This window comes from Pipra filicauda, unplaced genomic scaffold (assembly GCF_003945595.2).
Source record: "Pipra filicauda isolate LSUMZ 115617 unplaced genomic scaffold, ASM394559v2 scaffold76_size2844353_pilon, whole genome shotgun sequence".
NCBI lineage: Eukaryota > Metazoa > Chordata > Aves > Passeriformes > Pipridae > Pipra > Pipra filicauda.
The window spans coordinates 594606-608622 of NW_024104942.1; the positions used below are offsets into that span (position 1 = coordinate 594606).

At 42.8% G+C, this 14017-nt stretch overlaps 1 protein-coding gene across 2 annotated transcripts in view; it reads right to left on the reverse strand.

Moving 5' to 3' along the window:
- The window catches only part of ATF6 (activating transcription factor 6), a 77912-nt gene extending 64217 nt beyond the window's left edge, over positions 1 to 13695 (reverse strand). For both annotated transcript variants that reach the window (XM_027713313.2, XM_027713312.2), the window contains exons 1-9: positions 13614 to 13695; positions 13466 to 13530; positions 11722 to 11809; positions 11309 to 11403; positions 10710 to 10839; positions 10243 to 10449; positions 7258 to 7478; positions 1096 to 1281; positions 583 to 674 (exon numbers count right to left, since the gene is read on the reverse strand). In XM_027713313.2, coding sequence (XP_027569114.1) covers positions 583 to 674; positions 1096 to 1281; positions 7258 to 7478; positions 10243 to 10449; positions 10710 to 10839; positions 11309 to 11403; positions 11722 to 11809; positions 13466 to 13530; positions 13614 to 13683 — 1154 coding nt within the window. In that variant the 5' untranslated portion in view covers positions 13684 to 13695. The remainder of the gene's footprint in view (positions 1 to 582; positions 675 to 1095; positions 1282 to 7257; positions 7479 to 10242; positions 10450 to 10709; positions 10840 to 11308; positions 11404 to 11721; positions 11810 to 13465; positions 13531 to 13613) is intronic.
- Positions 13696 to 14017: the final 322 nt, after the last annotated feature.

Here is a 14017-nt window from a genome sequence, read left to right on the forward strand (position 1 = left end):
GTTCAAATGAGAGGTTTTTGACTATCACTTCGACTACTCAAGTAGAGGGAAAAACCTGTTCACCAAATCTAGAAGACAAGTAATGCAGGGCTCATAATAACAAGGGAGATTGCAGCTAGACACATCTAAAGGTCAGGACTGCAAAACACTGGAACATACAGAGGGATTTCCTCACTGGATACTAATGCAGCTTCAACTCATCAGTACTGAAATGAGCACAGGTATAAATGACCAGATGAGCTCTCGAAGTCTGTAACTTTTTTTCCTAAAAGGATTCTAAACACAGTTCTTAATCTCTTCAGATATAAACCAAGTAGACAAACTCCTCTGGGGTGCATTGATTAACAAAATGCCAAGCCAAGAGAAATTAAAAGTACAAGATCTAGCTCTTGGTGCCAGAAGGAGTCCAAAAAAAGAACCATTATACAGATACATCTTCCCTTAATCAGGAGAAAAATAAAGGACAGAAGTCAGACTTCAAGCTCCAGTCTTTAAAACACACTGCTGCCTGTATTAATGATTCAAACAAAATTTGCAGAACAGAAAACTTGCTATGCAAAGAGGAATTTCTATGCAGCTTACCTCAATGGGCCATAATTGAGCATTATAAAAGCCAGTATCACCATCACACACAGGGTCCTTCTCTTTGGAGATGATACTTTGAGCTTCTGGTTCTAGACAGGAAAAAATCAGAAGACATGCAATAGAAGAGGGGCACAGATATGCAAATGTATGTCAGAAGCTAAATACACCAAATGATGCTTGCTTTTTAGATTTATATTTGCCTAATTATGTATGAATACATGACAGGACTATTTAAAAATAAAACTTTTGTTTGTACGTTATATTCAGCTTCTACCCCGTCTATCTTCTCAGTGAAATCTTAAGAAGCACCATGGAGTAAAGAATTAAAAATCAACCAGGTAACGTGACAGGTGTCCTGACCCAGAGTTGGTGAAAGCCATGTCTGGAGTGGGAGGCTGGTCTAGAAATCCCCAAAGGTCTTCCAGACAACATTTCCACGAGTCTGTTCTAGCACCTTGCACCTGAACAACTGTCTTGATATAAAGTCAGACTTTCATCACAATCTCTTACCTCTAATACTACTTCATCCAGCTGCCTCTTCAGTGTGCTGTTTTCTTTCTTGAGTTTCTCATTCTCCAGCAAGGCTGCCTCCAGCCTCGCCTCCAGTCCCAACATGTATTCTTTCTTCTTCTTGCGTGACTGAAAGGCCGACTCGCGGTTTTTGATCATGCGCTGCTGCCGTCTCAAGACATTGACCTGAACAGACGATACACAGGCCTGTCAACAATTCACAAGTTTAAAAGTGCCTCTATTTCATGCATAATTTCTGCTTCTCCACTTTGTCAAAAGTCTGCACAGATGGTTTCTCACGCTCTGTTTCAAATGAGCCGAAATGTTCAGCACGTGGTACACCTCTCAGTCGTAGCTCAGGGATAATGAAAAAACGGGCCCTGCACCGCCTGCTTTTTCATGCATTCTCAACCTCCTATGTATAGGGGACACAAAATGTATACTTGAGCAGCAGTTTGATCATCAAATCACAAAGACAGAAAATACGCATCTTCAGGTCTGCAAGACAGCAAGAATGTCATTCACCTTCACTTTACCAGGTACCATTTTATAGGCTACAATCAGTCACCTCCTTTCTTAACAGGGAAGTTCTACAGTTTTACAGTCTATTCTGCATGGAAACCATTTCCACACTGATTACATCTGCTTATGTACCTTTTCCAGCTATGCTATATCGTTTTTGAGCTTTTGAATACTGTTGCTGGCCTCAGATTGCACATTCTACGTGTATCAAGCACTTACATGGCAGTTTAAATGCAGTCTCTGGGTGCATCTATACTAACATTTTAATTCAGATCAGGAGAGTGGCTTTGATGCACATTTCCTGATTGTCCCACTTAATGTGCTTTGACAGAACAGTCTCTGAAAGAGCACACAAACTGGATTGCTTCAGGATGAAGTTCAACCAGCAAATATACTCCAGGAGAGCACTAGCAGGCATTCAGTCTGCAAGACCAGACTGGGACAGTTCAAAGTAACCCCTCCCCATCCTCCAACAGTCCTGGTGGCTGATTTTTTTCCCAAGCAGGAACACTCCATCGTCTTTTACCACTTACTCATTCTGTGGTTTGCACTGAGTGGGATGACCCAGACTGAAAGCATCTTGCTGCTGACAAGGATAATAATGATGGATACTGCAGAACTGTACAAAACTACTTGAAATATTAAGTTTAAACACTACTCTGTTGATTTTCTCTCCCTCACAGATTAGCAACAGCAACTCTGTTTTCATTAAGAACAGAAGACTTCCATCTCATTATTAAGCTACAACTGGACGTGCCTTAATGACAATTACTCTGAAAGATAATCAAATGCTCTATCTTACACAGACCTGAATATCCTCCAGTAGCTGCCAACACACGCACTGGAGTGACCTGTACTTATCAGAGAAGGAAAGTTAAAGAAAAACAGATGAGAACTATTCCAGAAGTATTATTCTAGGGAAAAAATAACAAATCACAGAATAGTAACATTAACTAACTCAGACAGTGTGCTCTGGCTAAGGCCTGGCTTTGTAAAGAACCTTAACCACAGCTTTCCAACTCCCTCCTTGTATATACCTGCATGCAGACAATGTGTTGCTCTACAGCTTTGGTGTCTGCAAAAAAAAGTGGCTACAGGTTGTTTGAAGATGACATTCTTCTTCATCATGCTGCAGGCTGGTGACAAAAACTAAGAAAACACGTTACAGTGCATTAACATTCTGGGCTGCCCCCATGTTGGTCTAATTGCTTTTTAGAAAGATCATTTATTATATGTCTAGTCTGCTGCCACCAACAAAAGTCTGTGAAAGTGTAGCTGTTTGTACTTACTCCAGTATCTCTCTTTAGCAGAGTGGAGAATGAAAAGATTTTAACATATTTTCATTAACACTAAGCTTTGTCTTGAATTTTTTAAGTACTACAACATTCAATATAAAAAAAACTTCTGCAGACATACAAAAACTGGACAAAAAAACCCCATTCGGGCTAGCCAAGAACTGCAGTGTATAGAACACACCAATTTGGGGCCAGGATCACTTAAACTGTACACAGATGAAATAATAAGGAATGAGTTCATGCAGCAGCTTTGGCTCGAGTTGTGAGATATTCCAAACAAGTAGTTACACTCCTCTTTTTGAAAAGAGGTTTTGCATCATGAAGTCAAACAGAGAAGATCAAGTTGTTTACATCCACTCTTGTTTGCAGACCTGCTTAGGATTATTCATTACTGGATAGCTTTTAATTAAGTGTCTGGCAAATCAACGTGCTTCCCTGCAGAAAACATGGTGTTAGCACCAGTGCAGTGCCTGTACACAAAGAGTACATCTGAGGTACATCTGTCGCTGTTCCAGACACTGCCAGCTACATTTCACAGGGTGTTCATCTAGATTGCCCTCCTTTGCTCACTGTTCATCTCATCCAGACTGCCCTCCTTTGCTCACTGTTCATCTCATCCAGACTGCCCTCCTTTGCTCACTGTTCATCTCATCCAGACTGCCCTCCTTTGCTCACTGTTCATCTCATCCAGACTGCCCTCCTTTGCTCACTGTTCATCTCATCCAGACTGCCCTCCTTTGCTCACTGTTCATCTCATCCAGACTGCCCTCCTTTGCTCACTGTTCATCTCATCCAGACTGCCCTCCTTTGCTCACTGTTCATCTCATCCAGACTGCCCTCCTTTGCTCACTGTTCATCTCATCCAGACTGCCCTCCTTTGCTCACTGTTCATCTCATCCAGACTGCCCTCCTTTGCTCACTGTCCTCCAGATGCTGGAGGAACAGCAGCTCTACCCAGCCCGATTCAAGGTGCTCTGAGCAATAACTGCATTTCGGTCTATGCCACACCAGTTTCATTTTGACTCATTTCTTAAGCTTGCTTACATGAAACCCAATATTTGCATCTTTGAGTTAATTTAATTTACAATCCCTAAAAAATGTAAGGCCTTTGGTCAACATTCTAGCTCCTGTCGGGCTTTTCCTGGGAAATAAGCCTCAACTACACACCCAATCCCACCTAAATCTGATGCAGGAAATGGGAAGAGCTGAGTGAGTGAAATGGTGCAAGAATGCTTGAACGTGGAAGTGGTATAGCAATAAGCACTACACAGCTGGCCTGGCATCAAAATAAACATGCTCCCTGCTTGAGCACTTTGATAATCAGAAGAGAGAGGAACTAATTTATAAAGTCAGCCTGCTTGAGCAACATTGCTTTGTACAAGTCCTGAACCAAGATTAAACGCAGCAAACACCCTGCTAACTTCTTTTGCAGTCTTCCACTTTTTAAGTTGTATTGTATTAATTTTCCACTCAAAATAGTAACTTCTGGTCCTCAGGAAACACAGACCATAGAGGGAAAACATATGCCTTAACATCAAACAGTAATCAGCGATGCAATTTCTGCTTCCTAGCTTTAAAAACTACACCACCACTAGCACATAAGAGTGTTGTAAATATGGAGAACTGAAAGGTTCACTGCAAACCCTTGCTTCAAACAGGACTAACTAGATTCAGATTGTCCTCTATCTGCAGAGGTCTTATGAAGAGCCATGCACTTTAGGAAAAAAGAACAAACACTGCTACCTCAATTTACTTCCAAAGAAAACTCAATTATGAGCAAAATTTAACCTCCAATCCAATGCAAGCTGTACTTTAGCACAACGCAGTAAGAACATCTCTCACACTCCAAAGAGTTTTCTGTACAAACACTGGGAAAGTTAATGAAGAGCTGAAAGTACAAATCATTTCAAGTTTGCATTGGCTGGCTTCTTAACTCAGCTTACAAAAGCTGCTCTCTTTAATGATGCATCTCAAGTGCAGGAATGCAAAACCTATACAAGTTTTTTGTCCGTTCTTATGGAAGTTCTGGGTTTTCTTGAGTTTATTTCATATGAATATTACACAATGTACAGTAGAGAAAAATGTTTCAACAGAAATCCACACCTATGCTGAAGGAATTTTTCATCATCTAATTTTTTCCAGATTTTTAAATTTTTTTATCAAGATAACTGGGAGGCAGAATTAAATCCTTTCTCACTACAAAGTGGAAACATGAGAAAAAGGCCCTATAAGGACACAAACCGAATTGCTTCACACACCTACTGTTTATGCCCTCATATCATTTAACTGCAACAGGAAAGGCAATCTGTTTCTTTTCATTAAGAGCCTCTTTCCTTCAACCGGAAGAGTGGTTTGCTTAGGCAGCGTTTCTTTTGTTCAACTTCCCAGTGGAAAGCTGTTTCCCAGTGAGGAGTGACTGCACAGAAAGCCTGGCACTTCCCCACGGCTGGCAGGCTGCACAAACGTGTGCCACCAGGACATGCACCACGAGGGGCCTCACGCCAACGGCTTGCTATCGGCCCATCTCAGTATAACCCACTGCAAGGGCTGAGTGTTAAGCCAACAGTTTATCCCTCCTAAGCCCAAAAGAAAGTCCTGCAGTGTTTCTTTTTATCCCGCAACATCTGCTCAGATTAGCAAACAAAAACACGTGTTACAGAGCTCAAATGACAGCTACATCTGTGCAGCTCTGAGCCCACATATGGCGTCCGAGGCAGCCGCGAGATGATTTAACCCTGCTGGCGCCAGCTGAATCCCAAAACATTTGTCCCTTCTCAAAGCCCTTTTTCACAGTATGTGCCAAAGAGCATTTGCAACTGTTCCTTCACGTTTCAACAAACACAGGTACAATGTGCAGTATTTCACAAGCCTTAAAACTGTTGCCCTAAAACAGCTTTGGGTGGAAATACCCATGCAACCATCCTTCGAAACAAACAGCTGATCATTACCCGGCTACATTTGACTAGTGACTGTCACGGGTGTGTACATCAAGTAAAATGACAGTAAGTGGGTTTTGTCAATTAACCCTTATATTCAGACAATGGCAAGGTGCCATGTTAGTCCTGGTTACAGGGAATCTCAAATCAAATGACTGCTGACAGGTCTCTTCAGTTTGGCTTTGTATAGCAGGCAAATACCATTTAAAAATGCAGTGCTCTTAACTGTCTCCTGTCAGACCTTTGTTAGCTTCTTGTAATTTCAATATCAAGTTTTCATTGTACTCTGTCTCCTGAATTATTTGTAGCACGTTATTTTTCATTATAAAATGCAGCCCCCACACAAACACGATTAGTGAGGAGAATTTAATATCAAGCACGAGTGGCAATTCTCAGACATGAGGAAACTGTACAGCAACATCCCTCCAAAGAAGCTGAAGGCACATGCCTTTGACATACAGTGACCTGCACTGCTAATAAGCTAATACAGCAAAATTCCATGTGAATGGACACCAGTGTTTTCTCCCTTACATTGAGAGACGTGACAGGACCCTCAGCTCACAATGGCTTTCAGAATATGACACTGAAGAACAGCACTCAGAGTTTAAAAGCCACAATCAAGAAGCTTTGGTACTTTTCACAGCTATGCCTTCTTTGGACAACAAAATGCAACCAAAGCAGCTCCAAATTACTAGGAACTAAATCAATTTAACACCCAGTTCTCTATCTAGTTAAGATGTCAAAGCTGAAAGGAGAAAAAAAACCCCACACATATCAAAAGCTATTTCTGTTTACACCTACTGCTTATTGTGAGTTACTATGGAAAAACTTCTTTATTTGCACAGGGATTGTTGAGAGCTTACACCTTTTCTACTCATACAGTATATGACCAAAAGGGAGCCTGAAGAGATTAGGCTCATTGAAACTCAACACCTGAAGTTTCTAAAAATCATAAGTAAAATCTGGGGAGATAAAGGGGGATGGAAAAATAACTAAGCAGTGACATTTCCAATTCATTTATTTCAAAAGGAGTGTTTTTATTATATGGATTAGAAAAATGGTTTAGCACTAACCAAAAATCAGATATATCTTCCTGTATGTAAGAGACCTTGAGAGCTTGCACTTGAGAAAAAAAATGATGGAAAGAATGTATCATCACTGTCTTTTGCTACGCCTGCATCCCTGGTCTGCAATTCCAGGTAGGCCAGCAGATCTCAAGCTGCTCATCCCCGTTCTCTGCCAAGCTGCCAGATTCCCTGTTTACCGTTAGAAATCCTATTAAGAGTTTCCCTGAGACTCTGAAGGGATCTGGTTATCCCATTAGATGCCACAATACCTATTATACAATAGGTAACTGAGAGCTGTTTCCAAGCCTTGGTTATCAGCTATCACACACAGTCAGAACTTACATCCAGCCCCATTGCTGGTGTGCTGCCTTGAAGCAAGGGCTTAGTCACTGGTATTTTCCCACTTGTCGAGCCATTTCCAGCAGCTGGAGGCAACGCATTCACCGTGTGGTTTTGAAGTGGTGTGGTCCCTCCAGTGACAGCAATGACTGGCTGGGAAGCAGGAAGCACCCCAGAAGCCTGAAGCTGCACCACGGAGGGCTGGGGGAGCACCACTGATTGACCTGGAACACAAGAACAAACAGCAGAGCTCAGCACCTATGGAATGGATTTGTACACCATCACTTTGGTGTACAGTAGGGGCATACTGATAGAGGAGGTAGAAAGCCTTGCTTCCCCACCTGCCTTGCACAATTTATCTCAAATCCACTAGTATATTGCACAGAATAGGAACAGAAAAAAAAAGTTTAAAAGTTTGCAGGATTCTTAATCCATCCTGCAAACTAAAATTACGTATATTAAAGGGATCCAATAAATCAAACTCTCTCCCAAAAGCTCTTCAAAGTTAATAAAATTCAACACTTATTATAAACATTACTCATTTCAGTATTGCTAACACTTGAAGCACTCTGGACAACTTTTTCAAAGAACTTAGCCAGCTTTCCTCAATCCTCTTTCTCCCTTTTGTTCATACCTACTTTATTGCTGTATTCAATGGAAAACTTACTAAACAGAATTGACTCATACTACACTGACTGATACAAAATAGCATAGAGATAGAAGATGAACAAAAAAGAACAATGCAAGTTACACTTTCAAAACTTATGCTAAAGCTTCAATTCACACTAAGACCATTTGTTTTAAAAAATGTTTTATGCAAGAAAGTTTATGCACAAGCTGAACAGAGTTTAAAGAAAAGCAGGCAGAAAAAATGAGGTAATTTTGACAGAGTTTGAAATGGAATTAAAAACAGTCACGTCCAAGAAATTTCAGTCCAACAACTACATTTAACTCAAGCAGGTGCTTGAGTAATATTTTGTTGTCTGAAAACACATTAACGTCTCTCTAATCCTTTGTAACAGGATGACCTCGCCAGCTTTCAGAAACAGCACATTCCAGCTGAGCATTCCAACCAAAACGCACGACAGTGTATTACAGCATTTACCCGATCTTCTGGAAGGCAAAAAATGAAGTAATATACCTAGTGCCAAGATCTTTTATGTATGGGGTACAGGATTGGATCTCCCTTTTTTTTGCAGACACAGTCTTGAAGACACGATGGGTTAGTACTACCCTATTTAAGAACCTTAAACAGTGAATTTGAGACTATTTCAAATTTTTTTTATGTATAAAGGATGTGATGCTCTAAGACCATGCTTGCCCCTTTAAGCTTTTATAAAAGGGACTGTAAAAATACAATTTCTCATGCTCCTTTGAAGATAATGGGATATTTCAAACTGGTAGCTCCAACCTGTCATATGCAGGGGATGACAAAAGATCCTTATGGTTTTCATTATGGAAGCGGCACAATAGAATTTTTAAACATATCACCACTTAAACATCACATGGAAATACTTTCCCAAAAGTATTTCCTCTATACTGTCTCACAGAAACTACTGCCCTGACTTTTCTTCAGGGAAAAGGAGAAGCTGATCTTCACAGTACTATACTTACATCCAAAAACTCCCTATCCCCAACATTCCTTATTCCAGATGGTATTTTATCAGCTGGAACATCAGAAGGAATAAGAATTAGGTCACGCTGACTGTGCTGACCTGTGTTTTAAGCAGCCTAACAATCTTAGGCACTTTGTAACAAACGTCAGTGTCTCCAGATTTGGCTGAACTCCTGATGGAAGAGCAATTAGTAACGAAGACAAATTTTTCACTATTGCAATAATTTCTAGATACATGCCCTTAACAATTTGTCTCCCTTTCCTTCCACGCCTCAGTGCCTGGGCATTCAACCGCAAGGGACTGTGGCCATCAGCTGGTGAAACGAGCAACTGCATCTGACAATTCCTGCAACGCAAGCAATGTCCCCACAGCCTCAGCTGGAGACTGAAATAAGGCTTTGGATTCAGAAATGAAGGCTCAAGTTACTTCAAAAATCGGTTACAGGGCAACTTCAGGAATTGTTCATGGATGACTAGATTTTTTTCTTAATGACAAATTGCATTGAATAAAGTATATGTTGGAGGGATACGAAACGTTTAATTAATTTGACAATGAATTTTGGGTTAAATGTGTTCAGTAGTCCCACACTGGCATTTTACAAACACAAGTACACCTTCATCATCATGTTAACACCCAAATAACCTTATTGCACAAAACTCTAGGGATTTTGAAATTACTTATGCTTTGACTGTGACCTAGGCTTATGCAGGCATGAAGAATTATCAGGGGACAGGAAATCACTTGCCTCTAGTTTTCATCAGCTTGCAGCTGTAAGGAACTTTTCTAACCTCTGACACAGCTCTCAGTTTTTAGCAGATTTCACAACATTCTATTTGGTGCTGTTTAGAGAGATAAAAAGCCATAAACTCATGTTCCCACCATCCTGTGGCAGTTTCATGCGGGCAAAAAAAAAAAAGCTTTTACCACTTTCCCCAAGCTTTCCAGCTTCATTCAAGCCACCCTGATTCTCCTGGACCTTCCTTTGGTTACAAGAGAACAACACTATAATCACATTATGCACCACCTGACATCACAAGCAGAGCACAGCAGAGGGTCCCTACAGATCTTTCCCAATCAGCAGTTTTATCTTCACAGCTCAGCACAGTCTCTGTCTTCCATTCCAAATAATGGAATTATTATAATCCAGTGTCTTCCTTTCCAAATAACACCCAGGTAAGGGCTGTTTCTCATAGGACTCTATGAGAGGAGTAAGGCCACCTTCTCAGCCTTAAGCTTTTTCAGCCAAGCATGTAGGACCCCTTTTTCTCCTACCCCTTCCCTTTCATGCACCAAACCTCACTTCATTCTATCAGCCAACCCGAACAGACAAAATTATCCCCAAGACCTGGCTCAGTCAGGACAATTCACCTACCTTTAGGAGGTGCTGGCTGAATGTTAACAACTGGCTGACTCTTTGGCAGTGGTACAAGCATGGGAAGAGTCTGAATAATGATGGTTTTAGCTGGGACGCCAATGTTAGCCTGAGCTTCAGGCACAGCAGGCAAAAGGGGTTTGGGTTGTATCAAAGGCCTGGACACTGTCTGACTACACCTCTTCAGGTTCCTCACAGAATTATTTCCTAGAAAAGGAAAAAAAGTCAGAACAGAAGGCATAAAATAAAGAATTCAAGCAATAATAAAATGGCTTTTGGTATGGTTTTTTTTAACCTATCTATAATATTTGTTAGAAATAAAGATATCTGATCAAAAATTCAAGTCAGAAATGACAGGATATCTATAGTCTTTTAGTTAATCATTCATATACAACACACATACTAGCTATAGGATCAAAGTAAATCGCATACTATCTGTGGGATCAAAGTAGCTCTATCTCTCATACCAGGTCGAGAAGAGATGCTGACAGCAGGCTTCTTCCCCCCATCTCCTTCGGGGGATGCAGGGCTCCTGCAGCTCTTGCTGTAGAGAGAGATGGGAGACATCTGGGAGCTACAGCTGAAGTCCACATCATCCTGCACACAGAAAGTACATGAGATTAATGCTTCAGAAACACAAAGAAGTGTCTACTAGCAGTTCAGAGTATATCTACTTTTCATCACTTCTGTGTTGCTGCTGCAGCAAACAGGAGAAAGGTTTTGTTCTGCAGTTTTATCCTGGTCAATGCCAAGTACCACTAAAAAAACCCCAACAAGTACTTCTGCCCATCAGCAGAGCAATGCAAGGCAGAGGCCAGCAACTGCTAGACTAAGAAGCCTTTAGAAGGCATTTTGTTTGGCAACCAGGCTAATAAACATAACTGAGGAAACGGAACTGAACATGCTCTTATTCGAATGCGTCACAGAGAGGTAAGAAAACGCCACTGAAGGAAAGGTGCTTTTGCACGGGTTGGAAAAATGTTTCCTCTTATGCCACGAATTTGATCAGAAAAGTAAATCACTGGGCTCTTGTTGCTATATGTATCACATGGAGGTTTCTGCATACAGGCACATTCTGCACTGGAGAGTCCACAGACGACGGAGAAGGGACCGAACAGTTTGAAGTGGCTGGTGATAAGGGTTCTGTCTTCACACTGTCATCTGCAAGAGGCAGATAAGGAAATTTTACTGCACAAGTTTTTAGCAAGGAGAGATCAGTAAAGAATGCACTGCTCTACACCAGCTATTTAATTCCTGAAGCAAAGCACAGCAGAAAACATAGTGAAACTAAAGGTACTAAACAGCTTAGCTTGTAGGGCAGTCCTTGCCAGCTGTACCTGCCCTACACAGCACAACTTCTCGTAATACAGCTGTAGGGAAGTGAATAGTTCCACATAAGTTACCACTAAGTTGTAACAGCTCACCCTTGTGGGGCAGAGGGGTAAGAGTCACACCTGCAAAATACAGAAGATTAATTACCTGTATAAGCATGGCCTGTAATATTCCAAAGGTCTGAGTCCCAAGACATCAAATCCAAATCAAAATGAAAGTTATAGAGATCATTTTCCTGAAATGACAGTTCAGAAAAAGAGACAAGACAAAAAGAAAGATACATTGACACCACCAACCATTATGTGCACATTCTTACAGCTGCAGAAAACAAAACAAAACAATACAACTACCACTTCAGTTGCCTTAAGGCATGCAGAGATAAAAGTCCTTAAAGGAGAATTTCTCAACTGGAACATACAAGACAAGGCTTACATTAAACCTTAGACCTGTAGGAAAGGAGCATGTCAGTTTAAGACCATCACTAATTATCATACCCTTATTGATAGTTTCTAAACCAAAAATTCTAAGTCCACTCATTGAACCACCTCAAATAAAACACAGGTCTGCCTTGAAAAATTTATTTAATGTCCTTCCATCATTACATCTCAAAGCATCTTATAAACAAAAGCACCATTAGGGACGGTTTACCAGAAGGAAAAGAGATACAAGTACTGATTTGTTTAAGACTTGATGAACAGTATATATAAGGTCTCCCTATATTTGAATAAACTGACATCATCATTTTCTAAAGCCATGAACCCCAATTTCCTTTTCCAACAAAAATAAAAACAAACAAACAAGAAAAAAAGATTAAAATCACTTCATATATATGATTTATCATGGGACCTTAAAAACAACAATTGGGAGTTTTGCTCCATTTTTTTGTGCTTGTGCATCTGTAAGTCCCAGTTCTCTATGCAAATGGGGCATTTTATGAGCACTTGCATGAAAAAAACAAACATGACATACCCAACTCACACAAATACACGGCAAAGATTTTCTTACTAAAAACCATCCTGCAAGTGTACCTTTTCCTTACATTCTCAACTTGGCCGTAAAGGGAGGCTCAAAAAGTCTGCCCAGATGTTACTACTTACAAGTTAGAATGAAGAGAAAGCTCATCAGAGTACATTGATAGGAAGAATGACAAAAACCCACAGCCCAAGCTGTGCAGTAAGAGCCTCCACACAGGCAACTAATGCCAACCTGCTGACGGGCACTACCTTTCCCTTGTACAGTCATGCAGTTCCAACGTTTTCTCCAGTCAGTGGCTCTACAACACCTGCAGGAAGGTTCTTAGTACCTGAGATTTATGTTGGATAACCCAGGGGTTGTGCTGGAGATGAGTCAGGACACAGTGAGCACAGAGAAGGCAAGAGGAAGAATATGGAATGGAGAATCCACGAGACAGGTGCCCCGGGAAAGAAAAAGTGGTATGTGCAGCTGGACAGCAAAATACACGGGGATTAATGCATAAGGTTGCAAGCAAAGGTTTTTGGAGAAAATCCTACAGTAAAGAAGAAAACACGACGCCATCTAACAGGCAGGGTGGTAAAGCCGAGCCCCGGTGGATGCAGGTGTAACGCGCCCACGCTTCTCCCCTCCCGCAGCGCTGCCCTGCGGGTTCACCTTCCCTGGGGCAGCGACAGCACCGCCCCTCCTGGGCACGGCACCTCCAGCTCTCACCTTGGACTCTCCCCTTTACACCTTCAACCTCCGGCCTTGAGACCCACGGTTTGCTAAGCGATCGATATCCCAATGACTCACGCAGGGTGAAGGCCGGGAAACCACGGTCTCCTGCCGGGCTGCCCCGGGGGGATCCCCGCGGGTCACCCCCCCGGCCGAACGGGCAGCCCGGCCCCCGCCGCCCCCGTCCCCTCCCGGTACTCACGTCGGGCTCGTCCTTCGGGGCCGCGGCGCCCAGCAGCTCGCTCAGCTCCTCGCCCAGCACCGCCTCTGCGGGAGAGACAAGCGGCTCAGCGCCGGCCCGACCCGGCCGGGGAACCCCGCGCCGCCCCGGCCCCCCCAGCCCCGCTCACCCCAGTCCAGGCCGCCCCCCGCGGCGGGCAGCAGCCCCGCCGGCTCCCACTCGGCCTTGGCCGCCGCCATCGCTTCCCTTTCCTCTCGAAACACACGTCTGCTTCCGGCAGCACCGCCCCCGACGGCGGCCGCCGCCGGACACTGGGCGGGGGGGGGCCGGGAGCGGCCGGAGCGGGGCCCGCATGGGGCCCGCACGGGGCTCACACGGGCGCGGCTCGCTGTCCCACCCCCCAGAGTCACAGAATCAGCTAGGATCTGAGTCCAATGTGTGACCCAACACCATCATGGCACTGAGTGCCACATCCAGTCTTCCCTTCCTTAAACACCTCCAGGGACGGTGACTCCACCCTGTGGAATCTATTCCAATGTCTAATCGCCTTTTCTGTGAAGAAATTCCTCGTAA